This window comes from Saccopteryx bilineata, chromosome 6 (genome assembly GCF_036850765.1).
Source record: "Saccopteryx bilineata isolate mSacBil1 chromosome 6, mSacBil1_pri_phased_curated, whole genome shotgun sequence".
NCBI classification, from domain to species: Eukaryota; Metazoa; Chordata; class Mammalia; order Chiroptera; family Emballonuridae; genus Saccopteryx; species Saccopteryx bilineata.
In genome coordinates, this window is record NC_089495.1 from 114073352 (window position 1) to 114090058 (window position 16707).

Below are 16707 nucleotides of genomic sequence, written 5' to 3' on the forward strand. Positions count from 1 at the left end.
TGGCATTTTGGACATAGAAAAGACATTGCTGATGGAATCATAATGAAGTTTAGGAAATTGAGTCTAGATTTTAGAAAATGTAGTTCATTTTCCAGCAAATACAGTTACAACTTTTGGGGATTAAATGTTCAGAAATTTGAAGTCTAGGAGCTGTGTATAATTTTCATTCCTATTTCTGCTTACCAGGACCTTAGACTTTACTTCCCCCATGGAAATTATTCTATGTGCTATTTATATTTTTCATAGAATTTTTTTTTTTGGAATAGTGATATAATATTTTATTATTTGTTTTGGTTCTTTTTTTAAAATTAATTTTAATGGGGTGACATTGATAAATCACGGTACATATGTTCAGAGAAAACATCTCTAGGTTATTTTTTTTTTTTTTTTTTTTTTTTTAATTTTATTTTTTAAATGGGGTGACATCAATAAATCAGGATACATATATTCAAAGATAACAAGTCCAGGTTATCTTGTCTTTCAATTATGTTGCATACCCACCACCCAAAGTCAGATTGTCCTCTGTCACCTTCTATCTTGTTTTCTTTGTGCCCCTCCCACCCCCTATCCCTCTCCCATTCCCCCCTCCCCCCCGTAACCACCACACTCTTATCAATGTCTCTTAGTTTCACTATTATGTCCCACCTACGTATGGAATAATACAGTTCCTGTTTTTTTCTGATTTACTTATTTCGCTTCGTATCATGTTATCAAGATCCCACCATTTTGCTGTAAATGTTCCGATGTCATCATTTCTTATGGCTGAGTAGTATTCCATAGTGTATATGTGCCACATCTTCTTTATCCAGTCATCTATTGATGGGCTTTTTGGTTGTTTCCATGTCCTGGCCACTGTGAACAATGCTGCAATAAACATGGGGCTGCATGTGTCTTTACGTATCAATGTTTCTGAGTTTTGGGGATATATACCCAGTAGAGGGATTGCTGGGTCATAAGGTAGTTCTATTTTCAGTTTTTTGAGGAACCACCATACTTTCTTCCATAATGGTTGTACTACTTTACATTCCCACCAACAGTGTATGAGGGTTCCTTTTTCTCCACAGCCTCTCCAACATTTGCTATTACCTGACTTGCTAATAACAGCTAATCGAACAGGTGTGAGGTGGTATCTCATTGCCGTTTTGATTTGCATTTCTCTAATAGCTAAAGAAGATGAGCATCTTTTCATATATCTGTTGGCCATTTGTATTTCTTCCTGGGAGAAGTGTCTATTCATATCCTCTTCCCATTTTTTTATTGGATTGTTTGTTTGTTTGTTGTTGAGTTTTATGAGTTCTTTGTATATTTTGGATATTAGGCCCTTATCTGAGCTGTTGTTTGAAAATATCATTTCCCATTTAGTTGGCTTTCTGTTTATTTTGTTATCAGTTTCTCTTGCTGAGCAAAAACTTCTTAGTCTGATGTAGTCCCATTCATTAATTTTTGCCTTCACTTCTCTTGCCATTGGAGTCAAATTCATAAAATGCTCTTTAAAACCCAGGTCCATGAGTTGAGTACCTATGTCTTCTTCTATGTACTTAATTGTTTCAGGTCTTATGTTTAGATCTTTGATCCATTTTGAGTTAATTTTTGTACAGGGGGACAAACTGTAGTCCAGTTTCATTCTTTTGCATGTGGCTTTCCAGTTTTCCCAGCACCATTTATTGAAGAGGCTTTCTTTTCTCCATTGTGTGTTGTTGGCCCCTTTATCAAAAATTATTTGACTATATATATGTGGTTTTATTTCTGGACTTTCTATTCTGTTCCATTGGTCTGAGTGTCTATTTTTCTGCCAATACCATGCTGTTTTGATTGTCGTGGCCCTATAATAGAGTTTGAAGTCAGGTATTGTTATGCCCCCAGCTTCATTCTTTTTCTTTAGGATTGCTTTGGCTATTCGGGGTTTTTTATAGTTCCATATAAATCTGATGATTTTTTGCTCTATTTCTTTAAAAAATGTCATTGGAATTTTGATGGGAATTGCATTAAATTTGTATATTGCTTTGGGTAATATAGCCATCTTGATTATATTTATTCTTCCTAGCCAAGAACAAGGTATATTCTTCCATCTCATTATATCTTTTTCTATTTCCCTTAACAATGGTTTATAGTTTTCATTATATAAGTCCTTTACATTCTTTGTTATGTTTATTCCTAAGTATTTTATTTTTTTTGTTGCAATCGTGAAGGGGATTATTCTTTTGGGTTCCTTCTCAGTTGTTTCATTGTTGGCATATAGAAAGGCTATTGACTTCTGTATGTTAATTTTGTATCCTGCGACCTTACTGTATTGGCTTATTGTTTCTAGTAGTCTTTTTGTGGATTCTTTGGGGTTTTCGATGTATAGGATCATATCATCTGCAAAAAGTGATACCTTTACTTCTTCTTTTCCGATATGGATGCCTTTTATTTCTTTGTCTTGTCTGATTGCTCTGGCTAGAACCTCTAGTACCACATTAAATAAGAGTGGAGAGAGTGGACAACCCTGTCTTGTTCCTGATTTAAGGGGGAAAGCCTTCAGTTTAGTGCCATTTAATATGATGTTAGCTGATGGTTTATCATATATGGCCTTTATCATGTTGAGATATTTTCCTTCTATACCCATTTTGTTGAGAGTCTTAAACATAAAATTGTGTTGTATTTTATCGAAAGCCTTTTCTGCGTCTATTGATAAGATCATGTGGTTTTTGTTCTTTGTTTTGTTGATATGGTGTATTACATTAACCGTTTTACGTATGTTGAACCATCCTTGAGATTCTGGGATGAATCCCACTTGATCATGATGTATTATTTTTTTAATATGTTGTTGTATTCGATTTGCTAGTATTTTGTTTAGTATTTTAGCATCTGTATTCATTAGAGATATTGGTCTGTAGTTTTCTTTTTTTGTGCCATCCTTGCCTGGTTTTGGTATGAGGGTTATGTTGGCCTCATAAAATGTGTTTGGAAGTATTGCTTCTTCTTCAATTTTTTGGAAGACTTTGAGTAGAATAGGAACCAAGTCTTCTTTGAATGTTTGATAAAATTCGCTGGTATAGCCGTCAGGGCCTGGACTTTTATTTTTGGGGAGGTTTTTAATGGTTTTTTCTATTTCTTCTCTACTGATAGGTCTGTTTAGGCTTTCTGCTTCTTCTTGACTCAGTCTAGGAAGGTTGTATTGTTCTAGGAATTTATCCATTTCTTCTAGGTTGTTGAATTTAGTGGCATAAAGTTTTTCATAGTATTCTACAATAATTCTTTGTATATCTACGGTGTCCGTGGTGATTTCTCCTCTTTCATTTTGGATTTTGTTTATATGAGTTCTTTCTCTTTTTTCCTTGGTAAGTCTTGCCAAGGGTTTGTCAATTTTGTTGATCTTTTCAAAGAACCAGCTCCTTGTTCTATTAATTTTTTCTATAGTTTTTCTGTTCTCTAATTCATTTATTTCTGCTCTGATTTTTATTATCTCCTTTCTTCGGCTGGTTTTGGGTTGTCTTTGTTCTTCTTTTTCTAGTTCCTTAAGGTGGGAAGTTAAGTGGTTCACTTGGGCTCTCTCTTGTTTGTTCATATATGCCTGAAGCGATATGAACTTCCCTCTTATCACTGCTTTTGCTGCATCCCATAGATTCTGATATGTCGTATTGTCATTTTCATTAGTCTGTATATATCTTTTGATCTCTGCACTTATTTCTTCTTTGACCCATTCATTTTTTAAAAGTATGTTGTTTAGTTTCCACATTTTTGTGGGATTTTTTTCCTCTTTTTTGCAGTTGAATTCTAGTTTCAAGGCTTTATGATCAGAAAATATGCTTGGTACAACTTCAATTTTTCTGAATTTGCTGATGTTGTTTTTGTGGCCCAACATATGGTCAATTCTTGAGAATGATCCATGTACACTGGAGAAAAATGTATACTCAGTCACTTTGGGATGAAATGTCCTGTAGATGTCTATCATATCCAGGTGCTCTAGTGTTTTGTTTAAGGCCACTATGTCTTTGTTGATTCTCTGTTTGGATGACCGATCTAGAGCCGTCAGCGGTGTATTGAGGTCTCCAAGTATGATTGTATTTTTGTCAGTTTTTGTTTTAAGATCAATAAGTAGCTGTCTTATATATTTTGGTGCTCCTTGGTTTGGTGCATATATATTAAGAATTGTTATGTCTTCTTGATTCAGTGTCCCCTTAGCCATTATGAAATGGCCATTTTTGTCTCTGAGTACTTTTCCTGTCTTGTAGTCAGCATTATCCGATATGAGTATTGCTACACCTGCTTTTTTTTGGATATGATTTGCTTGGAGTATTGTTTTCCAGCCTTTCACTTTGAATTTGTTTTTATCCTTGTTACTTAGATGAGTTTCCTGTAGGCAGCATACAGTTGGATTTTCTTTTTTAATCCATTCTGCTACTCTGTGCCTTTTTATTGGTGAGTTTAATCCATTGACATTTAGTGTAATTATTGATCCTTGTGAGTTCCCTATTGCCATTTTATATCCTGCTTTCTGTTAGTTTTGTGTCTTGTTTGATCCTTCTCTTTCGTTTTTCTATCTTTTGTTTTTATTTGGTTGTATTCCATACATCTTTCCTCTGTTGCTATCTTTTTTATCTCATGTGCTTCTGTGGTGGTTTTTTCAATGGTGGTTACCTTTGAGTAATGAAAAGGGTCCCTACCCTGTTCATTGTAGCGAACTATTTTGTGAGTACTTTTGCACTCCATCGTCCTTTGCTACTGTTAATCTCCGTCTTCTCCCCCTCTTTCTTTTTGTTGTTGTCACAGTTTAAATTTGGTTTTATTGTGTTCTTCTTGGAGCTTTTACTTGTGGCTCTGTTTTTGTTTTTGTTTTTCTTTGTATCCGATTGGAGAACCCCCTTTAGTAATTCCTGGAGTGAGGGTTTTCTGATGATAAATTCCCTCATCTTTTCTGTATCTGTGAATGTTTTTATTTCTCCTTCGTATTTGAAGGATAGCTTTGATGGGTATAGTATTCGTGGCTGAAAGTTCCTCTCTTTCAGGACTTTAAATATTGGGGTCCACTCTCTTCTAGCTTGTAGAGTTTCTGCTGAGAAATCTGATGATAATCTAATGGGCCTTCCTTTATATGTTGTATTCTTCTTTTCCCTGGCTGCCTTGAGAATTTTTTCTTTGCTGTTGGTTTGTGTCAATTTCATTATGATATGCCTTGGAGTAGGTTTGTTGGGGTTAAGAAAACTTGGAGTTCTGTTTGCTTCTTGAACTTGAGGCTTTAGTTCTTTCCACAGGCTTGGGAAGTTCTCATCAATTATTTGTTTAAGTATGTTCTCCATTCCATTTTCTCTCTCTTCTCCCTCTGATATACCTATTATTCTTATGTTATTCTTTTTGATGGAGTCAGATAATTCTTGTAGGGCTATCTCATTTTTTTAAATTTTTGAGTCTCTTTCTTCTTCTCTCTGTTGTGCCTCAAGTTGCTTGTCTTCTATTTCACTAATCCTCTCTTCTATCTGACCTGTTCTATTAGCTAAGCTTGTTACTTCGTTTTTCAGCTCGTGAATTGAGTTTTTCATCTCTGTTTGATTTGTTTTTATAGTTTCAATTTCCTTGGACATATATTCTTTGTGTTCATGGAGTTGTTTTCTGAGCTCCCTATATTGCCTTTCTGTGTTTTCTTGTATATCTCGGAGGATTTTTAGGATTTCTATCTTGAATTCTCTGTCATTTAGCTCCAAGGTTTCCAATATATTAAATTTTTTCTCCATAGATTTTTCCTCATCTAGCTGTGTTACCTCTCTTTCTTTTGTATCCATGATATTCGATTTTCTCTTCCTTAATGGCATCTGAGGGTGGTTTTGTTGATAGTATTAATGAGATTTAATAAAGAATAAAAAGTTAAAAAAAATAACAAATCGAAAAGAGTTGTTTTTTTTAAAAAAAATAATAATGAAATAAAGAAAAATAAAATAAAATAAAAATTTTTTAAAAAAGGAAATTATTCCCCCCCTCTTTTTTTCCTCTCCTCTCCTCTCCCCTCTTTCTTGAGAAAATCTTGTGGTGGACTGTGAGTTATAACAAACAATGCCTGTGATGGAGGGCCTGAATTGGGGAAAAGTAATAAAGGGGCAAAAAAGAGAGAAAGAAAAAAAAAAAAAAAAAAAAAAAAAGGAAAAAAAAAGAGCGTATGGACCCACAAAAAGCAAATAAGGAAAAAATTTGGGTCAAGAATAAAATGATTTGCTTTTAGGTGTTGGTTTTCTAAGAGTTATGATGAGAGGAATAAGAGGAAAATGGAAAAATGGGGGGACAAATTAAAAACTTACTATTGTATTTAGTGGAACAAGAACTAGATAATATGGAGAGCCAGGGATGGGAGCACTGCTAGTGAGTTAAAAAGGTGAAGTAAAAACCCCCCAAAATGCCACAAACATAGGTTTGAGTCCCAGATAAGATAATTTGTTTGTTATTGAGGTTTGAATGAGAGGAGATGTAAAGGAGAAAGGAAGAAACTAATATAGAGGGAGAAAAGAAAGAGAGAGAGAGAAAAAAAGAGGGAACCACTAAAAGAAGAAAAAAGAAAGGAGAGAGAGAGAGAGAGTTAAGGGTTTTGGAGTGCAACCCTCATAGAGAGAAAGGAAGAGAAGAGAAATGATAATGGGAGATGTAACACTTATGGGTAGTGTAGTTCAGGGAGAGGAGAGAGTAAGACCGGTAGAGAGTTAATCGGCCAAATTGGAGGAGGAAAAAAAGGTCTCAAGAATGAAGATAAGAGAAACAAACGAACAAATATAATAAAATGGGATAGGTTATAAAGTCTGCAGATTATTCTTGATTTTGAGAGGTTATCTTCTTGCTTTTTCTTTTCTCTCCCTCTTCCTGGTCGGTGACTCTGTACCCCGGGTTCTGCCCCTTTGGCACGCTCAGGAAGAGGTTTGCAGTTGATAAGTCTCTATGGCAATGTCATGTATTGTGCTTTATTCTCGTTGGGAGTCGAGGCTCATTAGCATTTATAGGCTCCGACAGTGAGAGAGTCCGTGTTCCTGGAGCCTTTCTCCTAGTCTTTCCTTCCTCAATTAGTAGCCTGATAGTCCAGGTATGGGGTTGCTGCTGCCTCTGCCTGGATAGTAAGAGGCTCAAATTGCTGGCAACTCCCCACTCTATTTCCACTCAGCACAGGGCTCTGGGTAAGGCTCAGTCAGTCAGAGCTGCTAGCATAATCAGGCGGGCTTTCCGCCCACTCGAAGACCTCTGGCTCTGCCACTCTATCCGGTAACACAAGCGGGCGCCCACTTCTGGGGGGCGCTTGGAGGAAACTCTCACTCACTGTCTGCAACCAGGATATCCGGCCAGCAGTCTCACGCTCTGAGTGAAACCCCCAACCGCAGGGAAAAGTTGCAGCGTTGGAATTGAGTCTCGCTCCGTCCCCGTGTGCGGCTTTTGCAAGGCGCTGGGGCGGCCCGAGATTCCGCTTTGGCCCACACAAAGGCCCCTGACTCTGCCCCTCTGTGCGATAACACGGGCGCGCACTGCCGAGGCACTCGGAGGAATCGCTCACTCCTTATCTGCGCGCGCAAACCAGGATATGAGGCCGGCGGCGGTTCCCTCTGAGTGAAACACCCTCCAGCACGGAAAATCTCCACCGTTGGGATTAGTTCTCACTCCCTCCCGTGCGTGGCTTTCCCAGGGCGCTGGGGCTGCCCAGAGACTCTGCCCTCAGCCCACAGAAAGGCCTCTGACCCTGCCTCTCCGTGGGGCAACACGGGCACCCACTTCCGCGGCTTAGGAAGAAATCTCTCTTCCACTAACTGCGCACCGACCAGGAGACCGGGTAAAATGGCCGCTCCGCTTGTCTTTCTTTGTTTGGGTTTGGCGCGAGTGTTAGCTTGTATTGCCCGGGTTGCCACAGGATCAGATTTTCCTCGGCTTGGATCTCTGAGCCACAGCCTGGTTCGGCCGTTTTTGCTGCGGCGGCCTGGATCTATTCACCCCCTTTGCCCGCCTCAGTTTCTATATTCACAGTTATCAGAGAAAGCCGCCCTGTTTAGGTTAGTGAGGAAGGCGGAGCATTTCTTACTCCCTATTTCCTTCGGGGTTTGGTTATATATTTAGCCAATTTTTCACTCAATCATACCTTTGGGTGTATTGCGAAGAATCTGGAAGCTCCAAGTATAGGTTTTTCTGTTTCTGGTTGAAGATCTTGTTGAGTTTTGGGGGAGATTTATCGGTATCGCTTCCTACTCCGCCATTACTCTGACGTCATCTCTCTAGGTTATTTTGACATTTGATTATGCTGCATCCCCATCACCCAAAGTCCAATTGTCTTCCGTCACCTTCTAACTGCTTTTCTTTGTGTCCCCCCCCCTCCCCCAACCCCATCCCTCTCCTCTCCCCCACCCCGTAACCCCCACACTCTTGTCCATGTCTCTGAGTCTCATTTTTATGTCCCACCTATGTATGGAATGATATAGTTCTTAGTTTTTTCTGATTTACTTATTTTGCTCAATATAGTGTTATCAAGGTTCTGTAAATGAACCGATGTCATCATTTCTTATGGCTGAGTAGTATTCCATAGTACATATGCACCAAAGCTTTTAAATGCACTCGTCCACTGACGGACACTTGAGCTGTTTCCAGATCTTTGCTATTGTGAACAATGCTGCCATAAACATGGGGGTGCATTTCTTATCTTCATACAGTGCTATGGTGTTCTTGGGGTATATTCCTAAAAGTGGGATAGCTGGGTCAAAAGACAGTTTGATTTTTAATTTTTTGAGGAATCTCCATACTGTTTCCACAGTGGCTGCACCAGTCTGCATTTCCACCAGCAGTGCAGGAGGGTTCCTTTTTCTCCACATCCTCGCTAGCACTTATTCTGTGTTGTTTTGTTGATGAGCGCCATTTTGAGTGGTGTGAGGTGATATCTCACTGTGGTTTTAATTTGCATTTCTCTAATGATTAGTGATGTTGAGCATTTTTTCATATGCCTATTGGCCATCTGTATGTCCTCTTTGGAGAAGTGTCTATTCATTTCTTTTGCCCATTTTTTGATTGGATTGTTTGTCTTCCTGGTATTTTTTATAAGTTCTTTATAAATTTTGGTTATTAACCCCTTATCAGACGTATTGTCAAATATATTCTTCCATTGTGTAGTTTGTTTTTTATTCTGTTCTTATTGTCTTTAGCTGTGCAGAATCTTTTTTAGTTTGATATAGTCCCATTTGTTTATCCTGTCTTTTATTTCACTTGCCCATGGAGATAAATTGGCAAAAATATTGCTGCGAGCGATGTCAGAGAGCTTACTGCCTTTGTTTTTTTCTAAGATGCTTATGGTTTTACGGCTTACATTTAAGTCTTTTATCCATTTTTGAGTTTATTTTTTGTGGATGCTGTAAATTGGTGGTCTAGTTTCATTTTTTTACAGGTAGCTTTCCAGTTTTCCCAACACCATTGTTGAAGAGGCTATCTTTATTTTAATGTATGCTCTTAACTCCTTTGTCAAATATTGGTTGTCCATAAAGTGTGGGTTTATTTCTGGGTTCTCAGTTCTTTTCCATTGATCTATATGCCTGTTTTTATGCTAGTACCAGGCTGTTTTGAGTACAATGGCCTTGTAGTATAACTTGATATCCGGAAGTGTGATACCTCCCACTTTATTCTTCCTTTTCAAGATTGCTGAGGCTATTCGTGTTCCTTTTGGTTCCATATATATTTTTGGAATATGTGTTCTATATTTTTGAAGTAAGTCATTGGTATTTTAATCGATATTGCATTGAATTTATAAATTACTCTGGGTAATACATTTTAATGATGTTTATTCTTCCTAACCATGAGAACGGTATATGCTTCCACTTGTTTATATCTTCCCTGATTTCTTTTATCATTGTTTTATAATTTTCCGAGTACAAGTCTTTAATCTCCCTGGTTAAATTTATTCCCAGGTACTTTATTTTTTTAGTTGCAATGGTGAAGGGTATTGCTTCCTTAATTTCTCTTTCTGACACTTCATTGTTAGTGTATAAAAATGCCTCTGATTTTTGAGTATTAATTTTATATCGTGCCACCTTGCTGAATTCATTTATCAGGTCCAGTAATTTTTTGACTGAGACTGGAGGGTTTTTTATATACAATATTATATCATCTGCAAATAATGATTGCTTTACTTCTTCTTTTCCAATTTGGATGCCTTTTACTTCTTTTTCTTGTTTCATTGCTGTGGCTAGGACTTCCAGAACTATGTTGAATAAGAGTGGTGAAAGGGGGCACCCCTACATTGTTCGTGATCTTAAGGGGATTGCTTTTAATTTTTGTCCATTGAGTATGATGTTGGCTGTGGGTTTATCATAGATGGCCTTTATCATGTTGAGGTATGTTCCCTATATTCCCACTTTGCTGAGAGTTTTGATCATGAATGGGTGCTGGATTTTATCAAATGCTTATTCTGCATCTATTGAAATTGTCATGTGGTTTTTCTCCTTTCTTTTGTTTATGTGATGAATCACATTGATTGATTTGTGAATATTATACCAGTCTTGCCTCCCAAGAATAAATCCGACTTGATCCTGGTGTATGATTTTTTTCATATATTGCTGGATCTGGTTTGCTAATACTTTGTTGAGGATTTTAGTATCTAAGTTTATCAGGGATATTGGCCTATAATTTTTTTTCTTTGTGTTGTCTTTGCCTGATTTTGGAATCAGAATTATATTTGCCTCATAAAAGGAGCTTGGAAGTCTTCCTTCCTCTTGAATTTTTTCAAATAGCTAAGAGAAGGATAGGAGTTCTTCTTTGAATATTTGGTAGAATTCACTTGTGAAGTCATCCGGCCCAGGACTTTTCTTTTTTGGAAGTTTTTTGATAACTGTTTCAATCTCCTTTGTTGTAATTGGTCTGTTTAGGTTTTCTGATTCTTCCAGATTTATTTTTGGAAGATTATATGTTTCAAGGAATTTGTCCATTTCATCTGGGTTGTCTAGTTTTTTGGCGTACAGTTCTTCATAGTATTTTCTTAACAATATTTTGTATTTCTGTTGTGTCAGTTGTTATTTCTCTACTCTCATTTCTAATTTTGAGTCCTCTCTCTTTTTTTTCTTGGTGAATCTGGTTAAAGGTTCATCTATCTTGTTTACCTTTTGAAAGAACCAGCTCCTGGTTTCCTTGATCCTCTGTATTGTTTCTTTAACCTCATGTCATTTATTTCTGCTCTAATCATTACTATTTCCTTCCTTCTACTGTCACTGTGCTTTACTTGCTGTTCTCTTTCTAGTTTTCTTAATTGCAGGGTCAAGTTGTTTATTTGAGCTTTTTCTAGCTTCTTAAGATATGCCTGTAATGCTATGAAATTCCCTCTCAGTACTGCTTTTGCTGTGTCCCGTAAATTTTGAGTTGATGTATGCTCGTTATCATTCATTTCTAGGAATTTTTTTATTTCTTCTTTGATCTCATTGTTAACCCATTCGTTATTTAATAGCATGCTATTTAGTTTCCAAGTGTTTGAGTATTTTTTAGTTTTTCTGTTGTGATTGATTTCTAGTTTCATGCCATTGTGATCAGAGAAAGTGCTCAATATGATTTCCATCTTCTTAAATTTGTTGAGGCCGCTTTTGTGCCCTAACATGTGGTCTGTCCTAGAGAATGTACCATGAGCATTTGAAAAGAATGTATATTCTTCTCTTTAGGTTGAAAGGTTCTGAAGATATCTATTAAATCGAGTTGATCTAATATGTCCTTTAAGTCTGCTGTTTCTTTCTTAATTTCTTTCTTGAAGATCTATCTAGTGATGTTAGTGGGGTATTGAAATCCCCTACTATTATAGTATTGCTATGGATCTCTCCCTTTAAATCCATCAAAGTCTGCTATTTATATATTTAGGTGCTCCTATATTAGGTGCATAGATATTTATAATGGTTATATTTTCCTGTTGGATAGCTCCCTTTATCATTATGTAGTGACCTTCTTTATCTCTTACTATAGTCTTTGTTTTAAAGTCCATTTTATCTGATATAAGTTTTGTTAGCCCAGCTTTTTTTTCATTTCCATTTACGTGAAATATTTTTTTCCATCCTTTTATCTTCAGTCTATATGCATTTTTTGTTTAAGGTGTGTCTCTTGTTTTCTTATCCATGCAGCTACCCTATGTCTTTTGATTGGATCATTTAAACCATTTACATTTAAGGTTATTATTGATATGTAGTTGTTTATTGCCATTTTATTCTTTAAAACTGTATTCCTCTTTCGCTATATTCTTTTTCTCCTTTGATCTGTTTAAATAGGCCCCTTAGCATTTCTTGCAGCCTTGGTTTGGTTGTAGTGAATTCCTTGAGGTTTTTGTTTTTGGTCTGGAAAGCTTTTTATTTCTCCTTCAATTTTAAACTATAGCCTTGCTGGATAAAGTAGTCTTGGTTGTAGGCTCTTGTTCTGCATCACTTTGAATATTTTTTGCCATTCCCTTCTGGCTTCAAGTGTTTCTGTTGAGAGGTCAGAAGTCATCTTTATGGGGGCTCCTTTGTATGTGATAGTCTTTTTTTCTCTAGCAGCTGTTAATATTTTCTCTTTATCACTTAGCTTTGGTATTTTAATTATGATGTGTCTTGGTGTAGATTTCTTTGGGTTTCTCTTTAATGGAGTTCTCTGCACTTCTTGAACTTGTGAGATGTTTTCCTGCCATAATTGAGGGAAGTTTTCAGCTATGATATGTTTGAACAAAGTCTCTATCCCTTGTTTTTTCTCTTTTTCTTCAGTAACCCCTTTGATGCGGATGTTATTTCTCTTCATGTTGTCACAGAGCTGTCTTAGAGTTTCCTCCACTTTTTGAGTCTCTTTTCTTTTTTCTTCTCTGCTTCTGTGCCTTTATTATCTTGTCCTCTAACTCGCTGATTTGATTCTGAGCTTCATACATCCTGCTTTTAATTCCTTCCATTGTGTTCTTCATTTCTCATATTGTATTTGTCATTTCTGATTCTTTTTTATTATTTCAATGTCCTTTTTTATGTTTGCTATCTCTTTATTTAGGTGTTCGTAATGACCATCTATTGTTGTTCTAATATCTTTGAGCATCCTAACAATCATTATTTTATACTCTACATCTGGTAATTTGGTTATATGTGACTCATTCAGGTCCTTTTCTGGGGATGTCTCTTGATTCATTTGTGTTGCATTTCTTTGCCTTCTCATTTTGTCTGTCTAAAAGAAGCCACTGGGTGTGGCTTCTGTGTTCCCTTGGTGTGGTCTGTCTGTAGGCCCGCCACCCCCTCTGCTGTTGCTGCCTAGGGCTTTTGGGTATGGGCGTTGCCGGTGCCTGCCCACTGGGGCTGTTGCTGTGGTTTCCGCTTTTTCAAGGAAGTGACTGTGATCATGTGCTTGTGTGTACAAGCCTTGGTGGCTTTGGCCTTCGCCCCATCCCTACAGGTGGCGTTATGCTCGGCCCTGAGGGCAGGGGTGAGCACATTTGCTCAGCTGCAGATCTCTGTTTCATTCCAGTCTTCACCCCGTCCTTGCAGGAGGATCCTGCTTGTGGGCCAGCTGCAAGCCTTGGCTCCACAGGCTGGGCAGGACTGTGTGCCTACGCTCAGTAGTGGGACTCTGCCTTTTCTGGACTTTTGGCTCCCAAATCAGGCCACTAGCCTGGGTTCCATGGACGGGGCAAGGCTGTGCTCCTGTGCCCTTGCTCAAGGGCGGGTCTCCTGCCCTTCCCCTGGAGGCTGGATTGCAGGTGGTCCCTAGCTGGGCTTGACCACTTTGGTATGCCCCCTCCTCTCCAGCCGGGCAAGACTGAGCTCACACCTGGACCCAGTGGTGGCCAGTCGGCTTCCGCCCTTGCCGACAGAACCGTGCTTCCTCGTCTTCCCGCCGCCTGCCCTCTGGGGAGCCCTCAGCCATGTGGGTGGGGGCGCTGCAGCTCAGACCCTAACACTCACTACTGTAGTCTAGAAAGCTCCCTCCGTCTTAGCAGCTCTGCTCTGAGTGCCATGGGAGAGCTTGTTTGGCTGGTGTCCTGCTTCCCTTTGCTGATATTGCTGTTTCCAGGGGAAATATTCCCTTCAGATTTGGGGAGGGACTCATCCTAGGGCTTAGGGTGGCTGTCTCTCAAAATGTTTCTCCCTGTGCCTCCTAGATTATACTCTTTTTCTGCTACTCTGGTCCTCTCCTCTCTCCCTATCCCTTGGAGCCCCGGGTGGGTGGTTGTGAGAGAGGTTTTCTGCACGGTCCCTTTAAGAAGAATCCTGGGTCTGAGAAATTCGTCCCTTTCTCACAAACAGTATCCTGTTGTGTTTCCAGCTAATTATTGTCCTTATGCCTCTTCTGGGCTTTGATTTGAGGTTGCCGACTGGGGCTTTTTCTTGGGTCTCAGGACCCTCCCCTCTCTGCTAAACTCACTTTCCGCCACATGAGTCTCTCCTGGCTGCCGTTCGCTCTGGGGAGCTCTGCAGCCCTCTTCGCATTTCCACTTTTCCTACCAGTCTCAGTGTGGCTTCTTCAGTGTTCCTTGGTTGAAGAGTCCTCTTAGTTTAGTCCAAAGTTGGTTTTTCCAGATGATGGTTCTTAAAATTATTTTGTAATCCACTTTGGTTCTGGGAGGTGGAAGTTAGTACGTCCGCCTACTCCATCGCCATCTTGTCTTCTCTTTCATAGAAATTTTGAGGAAAAGGTTGTAGAGGGGAGAAATGTACATCTCAATATGACCTGTATTTTAGGCACAGGAGTATGTATTTAGGGTTGCTTTGAGGCTAAAACAGAATTGAGTTGTTTCAACAGAGATTATATGGTCTGCAAAGCTTAAACAATATTTTTCATCTGACCTTTTATAGAAAAAGCTTGCCAAATGCCTAATATAAATGATAATTTTCTTGTGTTACATATGCTGAACTGTGTCCCATATGGGTCGGTTAACCTCACAAAGTCACAGTAGTTAAGAGACAGAGTCAGGATTTAAACTCAGTCATACATGGTTTTTCAGCTCATTTGGAGCAGAAGGTTGGAGAAGCGTTTCTCTTCAACATTTGGACCAGTTTCTGACTGCAACCTAATGATATCTGCCTTTTTCTTTGAGTTGGTGAGAACTTGTAAGTTGGTGCAAACAAGGAGAAGCCCTAGTGAGGAAACTAGTTGTCTTCTTGAAATGTCAGATAGCACATGTGAGAATATGCAGGCTCTCACCAGATTTTTTACATTACAGAACTGGAATTCAGGTTAAGAGCAAGGAGCATAGATATTTGTATTAATATTATCTCCTCAAATGTTTTCTCTTGCATTTGTTGTCTCTTTTTCTCCATACATTATAAGTTGCTTATTTCTGTGAGGTTAATTAGTCCTCAATCTCTGTTATCTCCTTTTGTAATTTAAACTTCAAAAAAAAAGTAACATATGGCCCTGGCTGGTTGGCTCAGTGGTAGAGAGCATCAGCCAAGAGTGTGGATGTCCCAGGTTTGATTCCTGGTCAGAGCACACAGGAGAAGTGATCATCTCTTTCTCCAGCCCTCCATCTCTCACCCCTCCCTCTCTCTCTGTCTCTCTCTCTCTCCCTCTCTTTCCTTCTCTCTTCCTCTCTCTCTTTCTCCCTCTCTCTCCCTCTCTCTCTTCTCCTCCTGAAGCCATGGCTCAATTGGAGTGAATTGGCGCCAGATGCTGAGAATGGCTCCATGACCTCTGCGTTGGGCGCTAAAAACTGACTCCACTTGCAACAGAACAAGGGCCTATATGAGCAGAGCATTGCCCCTAGTGGCTTGCTGGATGAATCCTGGTTGGGGCACATGTGAGAGTCTATCTGTGCCTCCCATCCTCTCACTAAATAAAAACAAACAAACAAATAAGTAAATAAATGAGTGAGTGAGAATGTTATTAAAACCTTAAAAAAAAGAACATAGCTAGAATATTCTGGAAGGATTTTTTTACCCTTTGCATTTGAATTTATGTTTGTATTTTTTCAGAGCATTGAATGAAATGTGGAAATGTCAAAATCTTCTCAGACATCAAGTAAAGGATTTACTTGACTTAATTAAGCAACCCAAAGTAAGTTAAATTTATTGAAACGTTTTCCATTAATGTTAAGTTTTGTCTTTATCTTGCTGTTCTGTGTTAAATAACTATTTCTGAGTGAAATAGTTCTGACTCTGAAGCTATGATTTCTGACTTAGAACACTGAAATTTCAAAGAAACTTAACTGCATGGAAAAATTGAAGTTTATTATATCTGGAAAATGTGATACCCAACAGGAAAGAGAATGTGCTTATGTATAGTCAGAATTAAGGTTTCTTTTTTGTAGCTTTAAATTAAAAAAATAAAACAAAATAATAACTTAATGTTATTGAAAGCATAGGTCATAGAGTAACATTATACTTTTATCTTGCCACACTGAAATACTCTCATCTTAATATAGTCTTGTGATTTTAGAAAGTTTTTATATGTACAGTTAGGTATGTTGATATTTTTACTTACAGTTAACATTATGGCATTCTTAATGTTCTCAGTCCACAGTTTTATTGGCTGAACTGATTTTCTCAGTGTTGCTCAAAGTGACTATAATTTCTAGGATTGCATTTTTGTTGATGACTTGCTTTTTCGTGTGGATCAACTTCTTGAAAGCCTAGCACTACCTCTTTTCTCTCAAATTTAACAGAAATCTTATTCAGATACTTTAAATTACACATATTTGGGCCTTAACTCATATTGTTATGTGCTTTGTCTTACTTGCTCTTAGCAAGCACCTTAACAGGGGTGGTGTGTTTATTATTTGATTTGTTTCCTTCACCCCAGTGTGTTTATAGC

The 16707-nt window shown here is 38.3% G+C and overlaps 2 protein-coding genes across 4 annotated transcripts in view; one reads left to right on the forward strand and one right to left on the reverse strand.

Moving 5' to 3' along the window:
- SGCG (sarcoglycan gamma) overlaps positions 1–16707 on the reverse strand; it is a 454763-nt gene that overhangs the window by 211860 nt on the left and 226196 nt on the right. The gene's annotated exons all lie outside the window — the stretch shown is intronic.
- PDS5B (PDS5 cohesin associated factor B) overlaps positions 1–16707 on the forward strand; it is a 197835-nt gene that overhangs the window by 94818 nt on the left and 86310 nt on the right. For all 3 annotated transcript variants that reach the window (XM_066234440.1, XM_066234439.1, XM_066234438.1), the window contains exon 14: positions 15870–15951. In XM_066234440.1, the coding sequence (XP_066090537.1) occupies positions 15870–15951 (82 nt within the window). The remainder of the gene's footprint in view (positions 1–15869; positions 15952–16707) is intronic.